Source organism: Salmo salar, chromosome ssa16 (assembly GCF_905237065.1).
Source record: "Salmo salar chromosome ssa16, Ssal_v3.1, whole genome shotgun sequence".
Taxonomy (NCBI): Eukaryota; Metazoa; Chordata; class Actinopteri; order Salmoniformes; family Salmonidae; genus Salmo; species Salmo salar.
The window spans coordinates 47,927,363-47,946,452 of NC_059457.1; the positions used below are offsets into that span (position 1 = coordinate 47,927,363).

At 41.6% G+C, this 19,090-nt stretch overlaps 1 protein-coding gene and 1 long non-coding RNA gene across 2 annotated transcripts; both read right to left on the reverse strand.

Moving 5' to 3' along the window:
- Nucleotides 1-69: 69 nt before the first annotated feature.
- On the reverse strand, nt 70-9,659 carry LOC106574012 (elongation of very long chain fatty acids protein 4). The gene is made up of 8 exons (XM_014149513.2): nt 9,476-9,659; nt 6,944-7,007; nt 2,375-2,562; nt 2,159-2,239; nt 1,929-1,985; nt 1,590-1,704; nt 1,136-1,263; nt 70-423 (listed from the first exon to the last, which is right to left on the reverse strand). Exons 2-8 carry the CDS (start codon nt 6,999-7,001, stop codon nt 256-258), a joined length of 795 nt encoding a protein of 264 aa, XP_014004988.1. The 5' UTR covers nt 7,002-7,007; nt 9,476-9,659; the 3' UTR covers nt 70-255.
- A 2,414-nt stretch (nt 9,660-12,073) lies between these two features.
- LOC123727844 (uncharacterized) lies at nt 12,074-18,335 on the reverse strand. Its single transcript, XR_006759776.1, has 4 exons — nt 17,702-18,335; nt 17,135-17,406; nt 15,703-15,839; nt 12,074-12,927 (listed from the first exon to the last, which is right to left on the reverse strand). It is a non-coding gene; the product is annotated as an uncharacterized lncRNA (long non-coding RNA).
- Between the last annotated feature and the right edge of the window lie 755 nt (nt 18,336-19,090).

Genomic DNA, 19,090 nt, shown 5'->3' on the forward strand with positions numbered 1-19,090 from the left:
AGGACCAAGTTTGCAAAATGCTGCCATAGGGAATATTGTAGGAGGCGTCACAAATAAATATCCAGAGAATGTTTTGCAAAATGTTTAAGTTGACAGTGAATTGAATTCAGGTACAGTAAGACAGTGTGATTATGAATATAATAATAAATACATAATTTGGTGGGTGCTTATATTTGTCCTATTCAATTGGAAATGCGTTTCTCTTTGCAACTCGCCCTGAGACACCCTCGGAGAGTGGGGTCACGGCCATATCCTTCACGTCTTCTTGCTCTTCCTGCTGAGGTAGCTCTGATAGTAGAAGTTGCTGAAGAGTAGGATGAGGCTGACACAGTAGAAAAACACATAGGCATTCATGGAGTCTGGGAAGTCACACTCAGTGAAGAGGTTGTAGCCTGTGTGAGTGGTCAGCAGGACAAACTGGAGCTGAAACCACCGTCAGGAGAACATTGGTTTAGATTCAGAGTTGAGGTACAACCTTCTCAGATATCTCCGTGTATAGTCACAATCTGTTTTCTACCACACGTAAGGCCTAGATTCAAATCAGTTATAACCGACAATTGCATAGTCTATTATTGCTTTTGTATAGGTTATGTCGGAGGTGTAACTGGTGGAGCTGTCAAATCCACAATCGTCTCCAAGTGTTATCACGGTCATCGCCATTGGATGCACCATGTGGCATTAGTAGAAATCCAATGCAGATGTTACAAATTCAAACACTGAAATGTGTGATGTAATCTACACCTCGACTAGGCTGATATAATTCCTTAACCATTAAACGATAGGCTTTCACATTGAGTGTCATAGTTTCTATATAGCCTACACGTTCTCGTTGTGAACTATTAACCCGGGTGGGATTTAAGGACGGGTGTGGTTTCTTGACAATGACCACAAGAGCAGCCGCTCACCAATTTGACTACTCTAACACAGTTACAACTCCGACATCATCCTGAACAAAAGCAATAATAGGCTATGCAGTTGTTGGTTATGGCGGGTTAACACTGAACTGATTGAATCCAGGTCTTAATCCCTATACTCTAAGCTTCTGTAGTAGCCAACCAATTCCCCATCCCCAGATGTATCCCCTTTTTCTTAAACCTCACTAGATGTCTGCAGAGCTGTAGATAGAGCCACTCACCAGCTGAAGTGACGTCAGATAGCGTTTCCACCATAAGTACTTCTGCATGTGAGGCCCAAGAGCAGCCAGTCCGTAGTAGGAGTACATTACAGTGTGGACGAAGGTGTTGAGAAGACCAATGCAGAACGCTAGGAGAGAGAGGAACACATAACATCTCAACTATCTGTTGCACAGCATCATGAATGGTATGGACAATTTTCTAGGACCCCATTAATCATTTTATATTTACAATTGAGTAATTTAGCAGACGCTCTGAATAAGAGTGACTTACAATGAATGTCTATTTGTAAGTCTAGCAGGTGCCTACCAGGTGTTGAGAAGTCCCAACAGAGAGTTGATAAAACATCTTAATTAAACAAATCTATGGCAGCCCTGAAACATTCCATATACGTTGATACAGAGCATTAACGAATAGGATAGAGTTTTTCCCGGTTCTTCGTACTGCTAGACTTACATTGGCCTCCAGCCAGGTACTTTGCCCCTGCCCACCAGTTGAAGATCATGGTGCCATGGTGATAGACATGCAGGAAGGTCAGCTGACTGTTCTTCTTCCTCAGGATGAAAAAAACCTGTGAATGGAGAGTTTGGAATGGGTTTGAACTGGATCTCCAATGTTTCACATGAATCTGACGTTAATCCTGGGCCATATTGATTAATAATGCACACCGTAGGAAAACGTTTTGCAACGGAACACAAAGATGAGTGTTTCCTGGACAAGTAGTCCCCATTAAAAACCTTGCATTCTTCCTTTTGGTGCCTAATGAATATGACCCTGATTTTCAATGTGTTTTACCGTGTCCGCCAATTCTATGACCTTGGAGAAGAAAAACCACCAGCATGCTTTGGCCATCTGGTGAAACAAACAGACAGAGAGAGTTATCCACTGTTATGGCCAGGGCTTTGGGACAGTCTTCAGAGATGGAATAGATATGTATACTATTTGGGGGCATTTGCCAGTTAGGTCAACTATGTGAGAGGTCCAACGGTTTGTGTACAGTAGGGACTATTCAGACGCACTCTTACCCTCATCGCCAGTGGGCTAGTGCTGTAATCCACAGGTTGACACAGGTAACTGTAGTTAGACAGCATGGACGTGACCAAGAACTGCAACATAAAAACCGTTATAGGTCAGGTGAAACATTTCATAATAAGCATAAATTAGGCCCATTTCTATGGCTGCTGAACACACAAACACGTTTAAAGAGAAATCCCCTCATTTTGATGGGAGTTGGAGCACACCTCGTGGAACATGTAGACAGACAGGCAGACCATGGCGAAGTTGTAGAGAATGAGCACAGCCTTGAGGTCAACAGGTTGCCTGTGTTTCATCAGCTTGGGTCCAGCCCAGACCACACCGAGATAGAGGAGGAATATAGAAGCTACTGGCATGGGGGAGTAGACCAGTAACCATGGATCTGTCCTCTTATCTGGAAGACAACATGGTAGCCCACTGTATTCATCTCACTTTTAAAATGTTAATATTCTGTTAACTCATACCCAATTAATGCTGTTGACTCGTCCTGTACTCGTATGTGGCCAAAGTAGAAAAAACGCTTCCAAAACCCCACCTCAAAGTTGTATCTCAAACAGACCTTTTCAAAAATGCTTGCCATTTCCTTATTTAATATGAGGTCAAGATGGCTCATTAGCTGAGCTGGACAATGAGCAGCTACTTGTCGTGAATATTTTTGATGACCGGTATACGGTCACACCATTCTGTTGTTAGCGTACGCCCACAACATTCAAAACACAGAAAAGCTGTTTTTTATCCTGAACAAAAATATAAATGCAACATGTAAAGTGTTGGTCCCATGTTTCATGAGGTAAAATAAAAGATCCCAGAAATGTTTGTGAGCATTTCTCCTTCGCCAAGATAATACATCCACCTGACAGGTGTGGCATATTAAGAAGCTGATTAAACAGCATGATCATTACACAGGTGCTGGGGACAATAAAATGCCACTAATATGTGCAGTTCTGTCATACAACACAATGCCACAGATGTCTCAAGTTGAGGGAGCGTGCAATTGGCATGCTGACTGCAGGAATGTCCACCAGAGCTGTTGCCAAATAATGTAATGTTCATTTCTCTAGCATAAGCCGTCTCCAACGTCATTTTAGAGAATTTGGCAGCATGTCCAAACAGTCTCACAACCGCAGACCACTTGTAACCACGCCATCCCAGGATTTCCACATCCGGCTTCTTCATCTGCCGGATGGTCTGAGACCAGCCACCCAGACAGCTGATGAAACTGAGGAGGATTTCTGTCAGTAATAAAGCCCTTTTGTGGGGAAAAGCTCATTCTGATTGGCTGGGCCTGGCTCCACAGTGGGTGGGCCTGACTCCCAAGTGGGTGAACCTACGCCCTCCCAGGCCCACCCATGGTTGAGCCCCTGCCCAGTCATGTGAAATCCATAGGTTAGGACCTAATGAATTGATTTCAATTGACTGATTTCCTTATATGAACTGTAACTCAGTAAAAAAATAAATTAAAAAAATTGCTGAAATTGTTGCATGTTGCATTTATATTTTTGTTCAGTATAACATACTTGATTACCATTTATTGGAAGGAAAACTGTTTAACTCATTTTGTCATTAATTCTAGCTCATATTTCATATAAATCAGGAAGCCCTGGACAGTGTAGGCCTACTGGACAGTACTAACACACAGCAGACAATACACATTTACATTTTAGTCACTTAGCAGACGAGCTTATCTACAGTGACTTACAGTCAGTGCATTCAGCATAGTATATTTGCAGTACTAATATTACAGTGCTATTATTTTCTAAATATTTTTTTAAACAAATGTTATACTGAATGTTAGCAGATCTTCAAACGAAACCGAATATTAGATAAAAGGAACCTGAGTTTACAGATAACAAAAAATATTGATGCTTACACTACATGACCAAAAATATAGGGACACCCCTTAAGATTAGTGGATTTGGCTGTTTCAGCTACACCGTTGCTGACAGGTATATAAAATCGAGCACACATCCATGCAATCTCCATAGACAAACATTGGCAGTAGAATGACCCGTACTGAAGAGTTCAGTGAGTTTCAACATGGCACCATCTTAGGATGCCACCTTTCCCACAAGTCAGTTCGTCAAATTTCTGACCTGCTAGAGCTCCCCCGGTCAACTATAAGTGCTGTTATTGTGAAGAGGACACATCTAGGAGCAACAGCGGCTCAGCTGCGAAGTAGTAGGTCACACAAGCTCACTGGACTGCCGAGTGCTGAAGCACTTAGCGTGTAGAAATTGTCTGTCCTCGGTTGCAACACTCACTCAGTTCCAAACTGCCTCTGGAAGCAATGTCAGCACAAGAACTGTTCGTTGGGAGCCTCAGGAAATGGGTTTCCATGGCCGAGCAGCCGCACACAAGCCTAAGATCACCATGCGCAATGCCAAGTGTCGGCTGGAGAGTGTAAAGCTCGCCGCCATTGGACTCTGGAGCAGTGAAAACGCTTTCTCTGGAGTGATGAATCACGCTTCACCATCTGGCAGTCCGACGGACGAATCAGGGTTTGGCGGATGCCAGGAGAACAGTACCTGCCCGAATGCATAGTGCCAACTGTAAAGTTTGGTGGAGGAGGAATAATGGTCTGGGGCTGTTTTTCATGGTTCGGGCTAGGCCCTTTAGTCCCAGTGAAGGGAAATCTTCACGATACAGCATACAATGACATTCTTGACAATTTTGTACCTTTATTTAACTAGGCAAGTCAGTTAAGAACAAATTATTATTTACAATGACGGCCTACCAATGCCCCCATGCACAAAGCGAGGTCCATACAGAAATTATTTGTCGAGATTGGTGTGGAAGAACTTGACTAGCCTGTACAGAGCCCTGACCTCAACCCCATCGAACATCTTTGGGATGAATTGGAACACCGACTGCGAGCCAGGTCTAATCGCCCAACATCAGCGGCCGACCTCACTAAAGCTCTTGTGGCTGAATGGAAGCAATTCCCTGCAATGTTCCAACATCTAGTAGAAAGTCTTCCCAGAAGAGTGGAAGCTGTTTTAGCAGCAAACGGGTGATCAACACCATATTAATGCCCGTGTTTTTGGAATGAGATGTTCGACGAGCATTTGTCCACATACTTTTGGCCATGTAGTGTATTTTATTTATTTAATTAACAAAGTTATGCAACACCCAATTCCCCTGTGTAAGAAAGTAATTGCCCCCTTACAACCAGTTATAGATTGTGTCACCTTTAGCTGCAATGACTCAACAAACACTTCCTGTAGTTGTTGATCAGTCTCTGTAGCTGCAATGACTCAACAAACACTTCCTGTAGTTGTTGATCAGTCTCTGATGTCACTGTTCCAGGAATATTTTGGCCCACTCTTACATTCAGAACCGCTTCAACTTAGCAACATTTGTGAGTTTTCAAGTTTGAACTGCTCATTTCAAGTCCTTCATCTCAATTGGGATTAGGTCTGGACTTCGACTAGGCCATTGCTATTTAGCCATTTTCATGTATACTTGATTGTGTATTTTGGATCATTTTCTTGCTGCATGACCCAGCTACGCTTCAGCTTCAGCTCACAGACTGACGACCTGGCAACCTGACATTCACATGTAGAATTCTCTGATACAGAGCAGAATTCACGGTTAATTCTATTAAGGCAAGTCGTCCAGGTTCTTGAGGCAACAAAGCATCCCCAAACCATGACATTTTCAACACCATGCTTGACCGTTGGTATGAGGTTCTTACTGCGGAATGCAGTGTTTGGTTTTCGCCAGGCATAATGGGAGCCATACCATCCAAAAAGTTGACTCAAGTTAGCCAAAAACTATCACATGGAAGCACCTAGATGATCATCAAGACTCTTGGAAGAATGTTCTATGGACAGATGATTCAAAAGTATAACTTTTACAACGACATGGGTCCCAATACGCCTGGTGAACCTCATACCAACGGTCAAGCATGGTGGTGTTAGTGTGATGGTTTGGGGGTGCTTTACTGCTTTAGGACCTGGACGACTTGCCTTTTTTAGAAGGAACCATGAATTCTGCTCTGTACAGGAGAACATCAGGACATCTGTCTGCGAGCGGAAACGCAGCTGGGTCATGCAGCACGACAAGGATCCAAAACACACATTTAGGTCTACATGAAAATGGCTAAAAAGCAACACATTTTAAGGTTTGGAATGGCCTAGTCAAAGTCCAGACCTAATCCCAATTGAGATGTTGTGGCAGGACTTGAAACGAGCAGTTCATGCTTGAAAACCCACAAATGTCACTGAGTTACAGCAGTTCTGCATGGAAAAGTGGGCCAAAGTTCCTCCACAGTGACGTGAGAGACTGATCAACAACTACAGGAAGTGTTTGTTGAGTCAGTGCAGCTAAAGGTGGCACAACCAGTTATTGAGTGTAAAGGGGCAATTACTTTTTCACACAGGGGCTTTGGGTGTTGTATCACTTTGTTAAGGAAATAAATTAAGTATGTCATTGTTGTATTATTTGTTCACTCAGGTTCCCTTTATCTAAGAGGTTTTGGTTGAAGATCTGATAACATTCAGTATATAAAAAAATGCAAAAGTAGAGAAAATTAGAAAGGAGGCAAATACTTTTTTACGGCACTGTGTACACAACTGGAGCTGGATTGATCGTATATGTAGTACATTTTGATATCTGTTGACTGTGTGAGGGAGGCTGATGGTGAATGTCCTACGTGTATCAATTGCAACTAGATAATCCAGTCCTGTGACATTTTGCTGAATCACAAAAAAGTCTAGTAGGCCCCTATATTGTCAGTGGCCCATCATAAAATCTATACCCAAATTCTGAATTACCTCCATTCTCCAACATCCACTGGTGCATGGACTGAACGCGTTGCCATGCTGAAGCCATTTGACACTGTTGGAACAGGAAGTTGGTCATTGATTATAACAATTACAAAATGACCCAACCCCGTTTTGCTAAAAAGCTAAGGGATGGGGCTGGAGAAATGTAACCACTCAAATTCATAGACAGAGCTATGGATGCAAGGACTGACCATCCATGAAATCAAATGTATAGTTTACATTTACGTTGTTTACAAACATTGGAGTACAACAAGCTTATATTTTGAGCTCTGAACTAAGCTCATGAGGCATTTATAATTTATATTGTTTAAGAATCAATGGGTATATATCATTGACTTATAAGTCCAAAAATTGATGTAGCAACATAGTGTATTAACGACAACAGGGAATCTGGAGAAAAAGAAAAAAAAAAACTCCCCGACTGGGAAAAAAATAGTTTTGAGCGGTCATCCAACTCAGAAACATCGAGAGCATCCTGACCGGTTGCATCACTGCCTGGTACGGCAATTGCTCTGCCTCCGACCACAAGCCATTACAGAGGGTAGTGAGTACGGCCCAGTACATCACTGGGGCCAAGCTTCCTACCATCCAGGACCTCTACACCAGGCGGTGTCAGAGGAAGGCCCTAAAAATTGTCAAAGACCCCAGCTACAGACTGTTCTCTCTACTACTGCATGGCAAACGGTACCGGAGTGCCAAGCCTAGGACAAAAAGGCTTCTCAACAGTTTTTACTCCCAAGCCATAAGACTCCTGAACAGGTAACAAAATGGTTACCCGGACTATTTGCACTGTGTGCCCCCCCCCCCTCAACCCCTCTTTTAAGGTGCTGCTACTCTCCGTTTATCATATATGCATAGTCACTTTAACTATACATTTATGTACATACTACCTCAATTGGCCCGACCAACCAGTGCTCCCGCACATTGGCTAACCGAGCTATCTGCATTGTGTCTCACCCACCACCAGCCAACCCCTCTTTTACGCTACTGCTACTCTCTGTTCATCATATATGCATAGTCACTTTAACCATACCTACATGTACATACTACCTCAATTCAGCCTGACTAACTGGTGTCTGTATGTAGCCTTGCTACTCTTATTTTCAAATGTCTTTTTTATTTCTTTACTTACCACCCCACACACACACACACACACACACACCTTTTTTTGCACTATTGGTTAGAGCCTGTAAGTAAGCATTTCACTGTAAGGTCTACACCTGTTGTATTCGGCGCACGTGACAAATAAACTTTGATTTGATTTGAAACTTGGGCATCATCCTAGACCTCCAATTTATCTGAGCAAAGATCACTGGGGTGTATTCATGACGCCAATTCTGCAACAAAAACCATTTACTCCAAATGTTTTGTTTACTTTGCCATTTACTTTTGTTTACTTTGTAATGAAAATCTGAGTTTATATTGGACAAATTCAGGTAGATCATTCCCAGTTTCGTTTGCTTCCTGTTTGGTTCTTAAACTGTAAACGGTTCCCGTTACCAATAAGCTATTGAGAAAGGCCGCCGTAGTCAGACCTGGACCTCAAGAGAAGACAGGCTATGTGCACACTGGCCACAAAATGAGGTGGAAACTGAGCTGCACTTCCTAACCTCCTGCCAAATGTATGACCATATTAGAGACACATATTTCCCTCAGATTACACAGACCCACAAAGAATTCAAAAACAAATACAATTTTGATAAACTCCCATATCTACTGGGTGAAATACCACAGTGTGCCATCACAGCAGCAAGATCTGTGACCTGTTGCCTGCAACAAGAAAAGGTCAACCAGTGAAGAACCAACACCATTGTAAATATAGCACGTTTTTTTCCCCTTTGTATTTTAATTATTTGCACACAAGCCATAATATTATATATCTCAACGCCTTTGACATTTTTGTGAGTGTAATGTTTACTGTAAAAAATAAGAAATTCATTCACTTTTGTTTATCATCTATTTCACTTACTCTGGCAATGTAAACATGTTTCCCATGCCAATATTGCCCTTTGAATTGAATTAGTAATTAATATATCCCTGATATCACGATTTGTCCCAGTCTGAGCTCGTTTTTTCCGAGTTCCCAGTTCTCGCTTTAAATCACAAATGACGTCACTTTCCCCATAACCAAGTAGAGAGCTATACCACACAATAACCAACGCGTAGGATTCACAGTTTGCGTTCAAAAAAAATATATCCTGGTCAGTTCACTGAATCACCAAATAATGTGGAGACAATTCATTGAATCACCAAATGTGTCCTTTTTTTGCACGTTAGCGGTGTGGTATAATCTCAAAGCTTCTGACACACATTTGGTGGCCTTTAAACTTTCTTTCATTCCATGCAAGGACATTACCATAAATATTATTTCGCATTTCACACGCGCCGTAAATTCATATAAAATTGCGGGCGAAGTTCAAATAAACTTACAATATTTGTGTAACTATTTATCTTACGATTTTTCGCCTGAATAAATACAATACATACAGAGATGTGTTTAAATGAATGAACTGGACTTACCCGACAAAAACGTGGGACTTCTTTCTGAAAACTGGTAAAAATAGGCCTACGCGAGACGCTCCACACGGCGTTTTGATTGGACACATTATGGCAACAGCTACCTGGCAGGTATTTCAAGTTCTTCAAGTTCGAGCATGTGTTCAGCAAGAGATCACCTAACGTAGCAGGCACAGAAAGACAAGCAAGAGAACCCCCCTCCCAAATACATTTTTTTTTTAAATCCAGTTTTACAGTCAGTATTCTCAATGCATGTGTATTGTGTATATCTGAGGTAAAACGCACCAAAGCATATTTTATGCGACATATAGGACAACAAACATTTTGCAGGTAGTGTTCAGCATTCAACTCAAATAATTACACACTATTTGCATCCTAAAAAGTATTTTACTCATGGAATAAATGCCCAGACCAGTGTGGAACTTGTGGCAGTTAGCCAGCCAGACAGCAATGCACAGCAATAGTCATTGTATGTTACTTCGAACCCACAAATGCAGATACTCCAGATACTCAACTAAAGAAGGCCAGTTTAATTGCTTCTTTATTCAGAACAGTTTTCAGCTGTGCTAACATAATTGCAAAATGGTTTTCTAATGATCAATTAGCCTTTTAATAATTTTCATAATTTGTTTAACTTTCGTTTATTTGGTAGATATTTTCTTATTAACCCTTTCTTGAACTCCACTGTTGGTTAAGGGCTTGTAAGTAAGCATTTCACGGTTAAGGTTGTTTTATTTTCACGTTTATTTAACTAGGTAAGTCAGTTAAGAACAAATTATTATTTACAATGACAGCCTAGGAACAGTGGGTTAACTGCCTTGTTCAGGGGCAGAACAACAGATTTGTACCTTGTCAGCTCTGGGATTCAATCTTGCAACCTTTCGGTTACTAGCCCAACGCTCTAACCACTAGGCTACCTGCCGCATTCGGAGCATGTGACAAATAAAGTTTGATTTGATGGAACCATTTACTCTTCAAACTCCTTCCCTGACTGCTCGTATGTATTGAAGATTCACGATTCTAAATATAAATTGTTCTCTGCCAATCTTTGGATTGAGTTTTCCACAACATTTGGCGCCATGGGGGAATATTTGTTTTCCAGCCGAGCCTTAATGGTTAAAGATCTCTTGTCCTCCTCATCCACCAAATTTTAGGGTTCAATTTGTCAGAACAATTTTTCTATAATACTGAATCGGTCTGGTTAACATTGATCAATGGGAGCACAGTGGTGTCTCAAATAGTGGAAATTGGTTTGCCCAAATGTAGGGATCGGTTTACCTACAATCACGTGATAGCAGGAATCAGATCTGGGAAAAATACTTTATTGTAGGAATTGGGTAGCAGGAATCAGATAGCCTGCCAGTAGGAATCGATAGGCCTACTAGATAATAGTTATACTGTATATATAAATCAGTTTGCAGACATGAGAGGGCTAATGAAGTTGGTAAAAGTAAGAGAGAAGTTGAAGGTAATTACAGAAAGTTGACTTTAATAGTTTGGTTGGTAATAGGACGGGTTGAGTAGAGAGAGGGAGGGACAGACCAGTGGTTGGGTAGAATTGTGTCGGTTGAGAAACGTAGTTGCATAAAGAGATGAAAATGTATGTGTGTATAATGGGTTATTAAAGATTTGATAAAGTAACAATAGAAAACAGAGACATTTTTTCAAAATATAAATATATACAACTTGAGCACGTAGACGTACAGTTTATTCGGAAAGTATTTTGTTATGTTACATCCTTATTCTAAAATTTATTAAATTGTTATTTTCCCTCATCAATCTACACACAATACCCCATAATGACAAAGCAAAGACAGTTTTTTAGAAACGGAAATATCACATTTACATAAGAATTCAGATCCTTTTCTCAGTACTTCCTTGAAGCACCTTTGGCAGCGATTACAGCTTAGAGTCTTCTTGGGTATGACGCTACAAGCTTGGCACAACTCTATTTGGGGAGTTTCTCCTATTCTTCTCTGCAGATCCTCTCAAGCTCTGTCAGATAGGTTGGGGAGCGTCGCTGCACAGCTATTTTCCTGATTGGTGGAGTGCTGGAGAGATGGTTGTCCTTGTGGAAGCTTCTCCAATCTCCACAGAGGAACTCTGGATCTCATTCAGAGTGACCATCGGGTTCTTGGCCACCTCCCTGACCAAGGCCCTTCTCCCCCGATTGCTCAGTTTGGCCGAAAAGCCAGCTCTAGGAAGAGTCTTGGTGGTTCCAAACTTCTTCCATTTAAGAATGATGGAGGCCACTGTGTTCTTGGGGACCTTCAATTCTGTAGAAATGTTTTGGTAGCCTTCCCCAAACCTGTGCCTCGACACAATCCTTTCTCGGAGCTCTACGGACAATCCCTTCGACCTCGTGGCTTGGTTTTTTCTCTGACATGCACTGTCAACTGTGAGACCTTATATAGACAGATGTGTGCCAATGCAGTTGTAGAAACATCTCAAGGATGATCAATGGAAACAGGATGCACATAAGCTCAATTTCAAGTTTCATGGCAAAGGATCTGAATACTTATGTACGTCAGTGGTGTGGAAAGTACTCTGAGAAATGTTCAGTGGTCACCTTAAGGATCATTTGATAATAACCAGCTACAATAGGGATGCCCCTCAGGGGAAACAGCTTCTTTAATACAGCAATGCCCACGAGTACAAGTAGACCCATCTGGCCCAAACAGTATGGTAAAACTACAGGGAAAATACATTCCTGTTGGTAGATACGGGTGCTACTACATCCACTTTTGGTAAAGAAACTGGATTTGACCTACCCTTAACCATGCCCTGTTCAATAGGACCAATGAATGTTGAACATGATTTTCTATATTCACCCACTCAAACATTTAACTTGCTAAGTAGAGACTTGTTAACTAAACTTAATGCTACAATTGATTGTACCCCTGGTCATGGAGTTCTCATTGAAATCCCAAACGATAAGGTATTGAACCAATGTGTAAGTAGGAAAGTTGGGGGTCTGACACTGCCTCCCAGTCTATTCTGTCTCAGGTGCCAGAAACCTTATGGACAGAGCATTCCAATGAAAGGGGACTGATATGCAGTGCCAGCCTAGTGGTAATTAATGTTGATCCCAAGAAGAAACTCCCCAGGTTACCTCAATACCACAATGAAGACAGAGGCAACAGAAGGGACTAGAACGATTATTCAATCACTGCTGGCACAGGGTAAACTGTTTGTCACAAAAAGTGTTTGCAACACACCCATTTTTCCAAAACCTTGGAGAGATGAGTGGCTCCTGATTCAGGACCTGAGAGCTGTAAATTATGTGGTTATCCCAGTTTATCCTGTGTTTCCCAACCCAGTTACCATGCTGTCATCAGTTCACCTGGAAGCAGAATTGTTTACTGCAATAGATCTCTGTAGTGCGTTTTTTTCTGTTCCAGTGCACAGGATAGTCAGTACCGGTTTGCATTATATGGGGGACATCTTGGTGGCATCTAGGAACAGAGAAACACACATTAAGGATGTTACCACGGTATTACAAACATTAGCACACAAGGCCATAAGGCATCCAAAAATAAAATTACAGCTATGTCAATCTGGGGTTTGGTATTTGGGTCATCATCTCTCCCGTGGTCAGAGCTCCCTCACCGACGCTAGAGTTAAGTCTATTTTAGCGGATTCCTGACTATTCCATCCTTGCCCCTGATCTTGAGAGCCGTCTTAAAAAGGAAGCTCCCTCCAAAGTTTATCTCTCCACTTCTGAATTGTCTGATGTATTTTATAATTTAGGCGCATTACATATTCATCTCAAAATAATAGACATTTAATGAGTGTGAGGCAGAAAGTGAATATCCAATGGTAATTGGTAATAAATATATACAGTAACATTGTTAGGGTAGACTAAAATACAAACAATGCCTTTCAATATGTAGAAAGTAAAAAACCTTAGAATAGGGGTGAAAACAGAACATTGTTTGACAGTGATCCATGTGCATTAGCAGTAGTGATTGAGAAGGTTTTCCCATTGGGAAGAGTAAAAGGATCCTAGTTGAAGGATACAGATAGTGACGGTAACAAAGACAGCCTTCTATTAAGGCAAGTCGACCAGGTCCTGAGGCAGCAAAGCATCCCCAAACCACCACCATGCTTGATCGTTGGTATGAGATTCTTACTGTGGAATCCAGTGTTTGGTTTTCGGCAGACATAATGGGACCCATCTCGTCCAAATTCTGCTCTGTATCAGAGAATTCTACAGGAGAATGTCAGGACATCTGTCTGTGAGCTGAAGCGTAGCTGGGTCATGCAGCAAGACAATGATCCAAAACACACAATCAGGTCTACATGAAAATGGCTAAAAAGCAACACATTTTAAGGTTTGGAATGGCCTAGTCAAAACCCAGACCTAATCCCAATTGAGATGTTGTGGCAGGACTTGAAACGAGCAGTTCATGCTTGAAAACCCACAAATGACGCTGAGTTACAGCAGTTCTGCATGGACAAGTGGGCCAAAATTCCTCCACAGTGACGTGAGAGACTGATCAACAACTACAGGAAGTGTTTGGTTGCAGTCATTACAGCTAAAGGTGGCACAACCAGTTATTGAGTGTAAGGGGACAATTACTTTTTCACACAGGGGCATTGGGTGTTGTATCACTTTGTTAAGGAAATAAATTAACTAAGTATGTCATTGTTGTATTATTTGTTCACTCAGGTTCCCTTTATCTAAGAGGTTTTGGTTGAAGATCTGATAACATTCAGTATATAAAAAAATGCAAAAGTAGAGAAAATTAGACAGGAGGCAAATACTTTTTTACGGCACTGTGTACACAACTGGAGCTGGATTGAACGTATATGTAGTACATTTTGATATCTGTTGACTGTGTGAGGGAGGCTGATGGTGAATGTCCTATTTTTCAACATTCAGTATGAAAAATGTTACAACAATAGAGAAGATTAGATATGGGGCAAATGCTTTTTCACAGCACTGTATCTCTCAGTATTGGCCACCATTAACTGGATATTTGAGTGATATAAAATGAACTATACCTTCCAGAAAGTATGAGTGGTTTAGGTTAATTTCCCATCCTTCGTGCCTGTCAAGCAGCAGAAGGGTGCATTTCCCAATGTACTGTTTGTTAGCTGATAATGTTTACTTTGCAAGCTACCGGTAGAAACTTTGTAGAGTTGGCTAAACATATAGTGGTAAGTAGTTTTTTAATATATTTTTTTATATGACCTTTATTTAACTAGGCAAGTCAGTTAAGAACAAACAAATTAAGAACAAAACCCTAACCCGGACGACCCTTGGCCAATTGTGCACCGCCCTATGGGACTTCCAATCACAGCCAGTTGTGATACAGCCTGGAATCAAACCAGGGTCTGTAGTGATGCCTCTAGCACTGAGATGCAGTGTCTTAGACCGCTGCACCACTCGCGAGCCCTACTAGTAGACCTAATGTACTTTTTTCTCCAACAAATGTAGGCCTACCTAGTGAAGTTACCGAATATACCCTTTTCAACATTGTTGAAAGAGTGTTCAATCACAATTGCTGTTGACAGACATGATTGGCTACATTGATTGATGGACCATGTCAAATTGGCTAGCTAATTAATAAAAGATCACGTCAATATGGCTAGCTAATAAACTAACTTTCAGGGGATAAACTAGACGGCTATATACAAATATTGTTTGATTTGCTTGCTATCTATAGTGGTGATGACAGTAGTCCAACCGACAACTTTACCAGGACGAGGACTTGCCAATGTCAAGCTCTTTCCAAAAGCCTAATCTCTGATGAAGCAAGCTAAATGACACATGTTGTTTGCTTAGCTAGCTAGCTAGCTACATACCAAACAGATAGTCTACCCTCACGTATCTCAAATTACATGATCAATTAATGTTTCCTGATCATGAATAGCACGCGGTTACTTGTTGTATATCTCTGATGATAGAGCTAAATGTGGAATAAACGGAAATATATAGTTCTGACTATCCTCTTCAAGAGGGGGATGATATTACAACAAAATAGTTATAACGTATTTAACAATCCCTTAAAAATGGCACTATGTCAATGGCATTTGAAATGAGACAAATATGCCCTTCCCCCTCAAAAAAGAATAAAGTAATCATGATAACTATGTAAAGGTTCTGTAATTCCTTAAACCCCCCCCCCCATTTAGTCCTGACCTTGAGGCCTCAGGAATGTTACATCTTAGCTGACACACACACGCCCGTACCCACACACACACACACAGAGCAAGTTACAAACCTTGACTTCAGTGGAGACAGCAGCCTCCTGCAGGGTAGGGTGTAGTAGTGGCCTATGCATTCCATCCATCTTGAGAGCCATTCAAACCCACACAATATACTGTCTGTCTGGTTGATGCGAGAGAAGATACAAACCACCTAAAGGAACAACAGCAACAGGCAATCCCAATGATTTAAGGAAAAGCCTAGCTAGCACACTAACACAAACTTAGAATTACATGAGTCAGAATAACAAGTCCTTCATTCAGAATTTTGAATGAGAAATGACATGAGTCAGTATAATAATCATGTACCTATATGCTATGCTATCAGATATCAGTATGCTTACCAGGTATAGGATATGCTATCAGATATTAATATGCTTTCCAGGTATAGGATATGATATCAGTATGCTTTCCAGGTATAGGATATCCTATCAGATATCAATATGCTTACCAGGTATAGGATATGCTATCAGATATCAGTATGCTTACCAGGTATAGGATATGCTATCAGATATCAGTATGCTTACCAGGTATAGGATATGCTATCAATATGCTTACCAGGTATAGGATATGATATCAATATGCTTACCAGGTATAGGATATGCTATCAGATATCAGTATGCTTACCAGGTATAGGATATGCTATCATATATCAGTATGCTTACCAGGTATAGGATATGCTATCATATATCAGTATGCTTACCAGGTATAGGATATCCTATCAGATATCAGTATGCTTACCAGGTATAGGATATGCTATCAGATATCAGTATGCTTACCAGGTATAGGATATGCTATCAGATATCAGTATGCTTACCAGGTATAGGATATGCTATCAGATATTAATATGCTTTCCAGGTATAGGATATGCTATCAGATATCAGTATGCTTACCAGGTATAGGATATGCTATCAGATATCAGTATGCTTACCAGGTATAGGATATGCTATCAGATATCAGTATGCTTACCAGGTATAGGATATGCTATCATATATCAGTATGCTTACCAGGTATAGGATATGCTATCATATATCAATATGCTTACCAGGTATAGGATATGATATCAATATGCTTACCAGGTATAGGATATGCTATCAGATATCAGTATGCTTACCAGGTATAGGATATGCTATCATATATCAGTATGCTTACCAGGTATAGCATATGCTATCATATATCAGTATGCTTACCAGGTATAGGATATCCTATCAGATATCAATATGCTTACCAGGTATAGGATATGATATCAATATGCTTACCAGGTATAGGATATGCTATCAGATATCAATATGCTTACCCGGTACATGATATGAAATCAGATATCAATATGCTTACCAGGTATATGACTACCATCAGTACACAAACTTTTAAAACAATAACATTTAAAATTAAAACACTTCCCACAATCCTCTATATCTGGCAGAGAAGCAGACACTCTGTTCAATTTACCCTGAAGTTTTGTTGAGTTCTCCCCTTGTTTGATGCTGACCAGCACAGAGTAGCTACTCGGCATGCACTAGAGAGTCAACAGTCTGTTCAATGTCAATGCTATGAACGTGTCTCGTTACGATTGATGACCCTCCGGTAGGAGTGCCAGTGGGTCTGTATGGGACACTGGGGTAGAGGGCCTTTAGAGGTTTCACACCTGAGTCCCCAGCTCCATCATGGCCTGGTTAAAGTCCCCTGGTCTCTCTGGGGACACCAGAGTGTTGGCGATGCTCCTAGAACACACACAGAGGAACAATGAATGCTTCAAACAATTACCAAGGGAACCATGCAGTCAGGTTAGAATAGACATCAAGTCAACAACATGAGATTGATTGTCATGAATTACGTATTGAATTGGTCAACAATGTCTTCATTGTAACAGCTTGAAATAAGATGGCGCCAGAGCAGAAGGCAGACGTTTTACGTGCCCCAACCGATTGTTTTTTTACTCATTTTGTACATAATGTTGCCGCTACCGTCTCTTATGACCCAAAATAACTTCTAGACATCAGGACTGTGATTACTCACCACGGACTGGCAGAATGCTTTTTCTTCTTTCATGACTCTGACGAGCCCGAGGCGGAGGATAGTGGCTCCCTCAGGAACAGGCCCAGACCCCCGTGATCTGCGTGAAGAGGAGGCAGAGAGAGGCCGGAGAGCGGGCTCCCTTCTGAGAATTCGGAGGCAATCGAATAAACCCCCACTTCCCTCAATTCGGATAGCAAACATGCATTCTTTGGACAATAAAATCGACGAGTTACGGGGAAGATTAAAATACCAACGGGACATTAAAAACTGTAACATCTTATGCTTCACGGAGTCGTGGCTGAACGACGACAATATCAACATACAGCTGGCTGATTATACGATGCACCGGCAGGTTAGAACAGTGGCGTCTGGTAAGACAAGGGGCGGCGGACTATGTATTTTTGTAAATAACAGCTGGTGCACTATATCTAAGGAAGTCGATTGCTCGCCTGAGGTTGAGTATATCATGATAAGCTGTAGACAACACTACCTACGGAGAGAGTGCTCATCTGTATTCTTCATAGCTGTTTACATACCACCTCAGTCAGAGGTTGGCACTAAGATAGCATTGAATGAGCTGTATTCCACACACAGAGACGCATACAAAGCTCTCCCTCGCACTCCATTTGGCAAATCTGACCATAATCCCATCCACAGTAAAGCAGGAAGCACCAGTGACCAGATCAATAAAAAAGTGGTCAGATGAAGCGGATGCTAAGCTACAGGACTGTTTTGCTAGCACAGACTGGAATATGTTCCGGGATTCTTCCGATGGCATTGAAGAGTACACCACATCAGTCACTGGCTTTAACAATAAGTACATCGATGATGTCGTCCCCACAGTGACCGGACGTACATACCCCAACCAGAAGCCATGTATTACAGGCAGCATCCACACTGAGCTAAAGGCTTGAGCTGCCGCTTTCAAGGAGTGGGACTCTAACCCGGAAGTTTATAAAAAATCCCGTTATGCCCTCTGACGAACCCTCAAACAGGCAGATCGTCAATACAGGACTAAGATTGAGTCGTACTACACCGGCTGTGATGCTCGTCGGATGTGGCAGGGCTTGCAAACCTTTACAGACTACAAGGGGAAGCACAGCCGAGAGCTGCCCAGTGACACGAGCCTACCAGATGAACTAAACTACTTCTATGCTCGCTTCGAGGCAAATAACACTGAAACATGCATGAGAGCACCAGCAACCAGAAGACTGTGTGATCATGCTCTCCGCAGCCGATGTGAGTAAGACCTTTAGACAGGTCAACATTCACAAGGCCGCAGGGCCAGACGGATTACCAGGATGTGTACTGCGAGCATGCGCTGACCAACTAGCAAGTGTCTTCACTGACATTTTCAACCTCTCCCTCTCCGAGTCTGTAATACCAACA

Coding starts and splice junctions, on each gene's coding strand:
- LOC106574012 (XM_014149513.2), bottom strand. CDS start 7,001: ATGGCTTCAGCATGGCAACGCGTTCAGTCCATGCACCAGTGGATGTTG. Junction 2,563..6,943: donor GTGGATGTTGGAGAATGGAG/GTAATTCAGAAT, acceptor GTTGTCTTCCAG/ATAAGAGGACAGATCCATGG. Junction 424..1,135: donor ATCTGACGTCACTTCAGCTG/GTGAGTGGCTCT, acceptor CGGTGGTTTCAG/CTCCAGTTTGTCCTGCTGAC.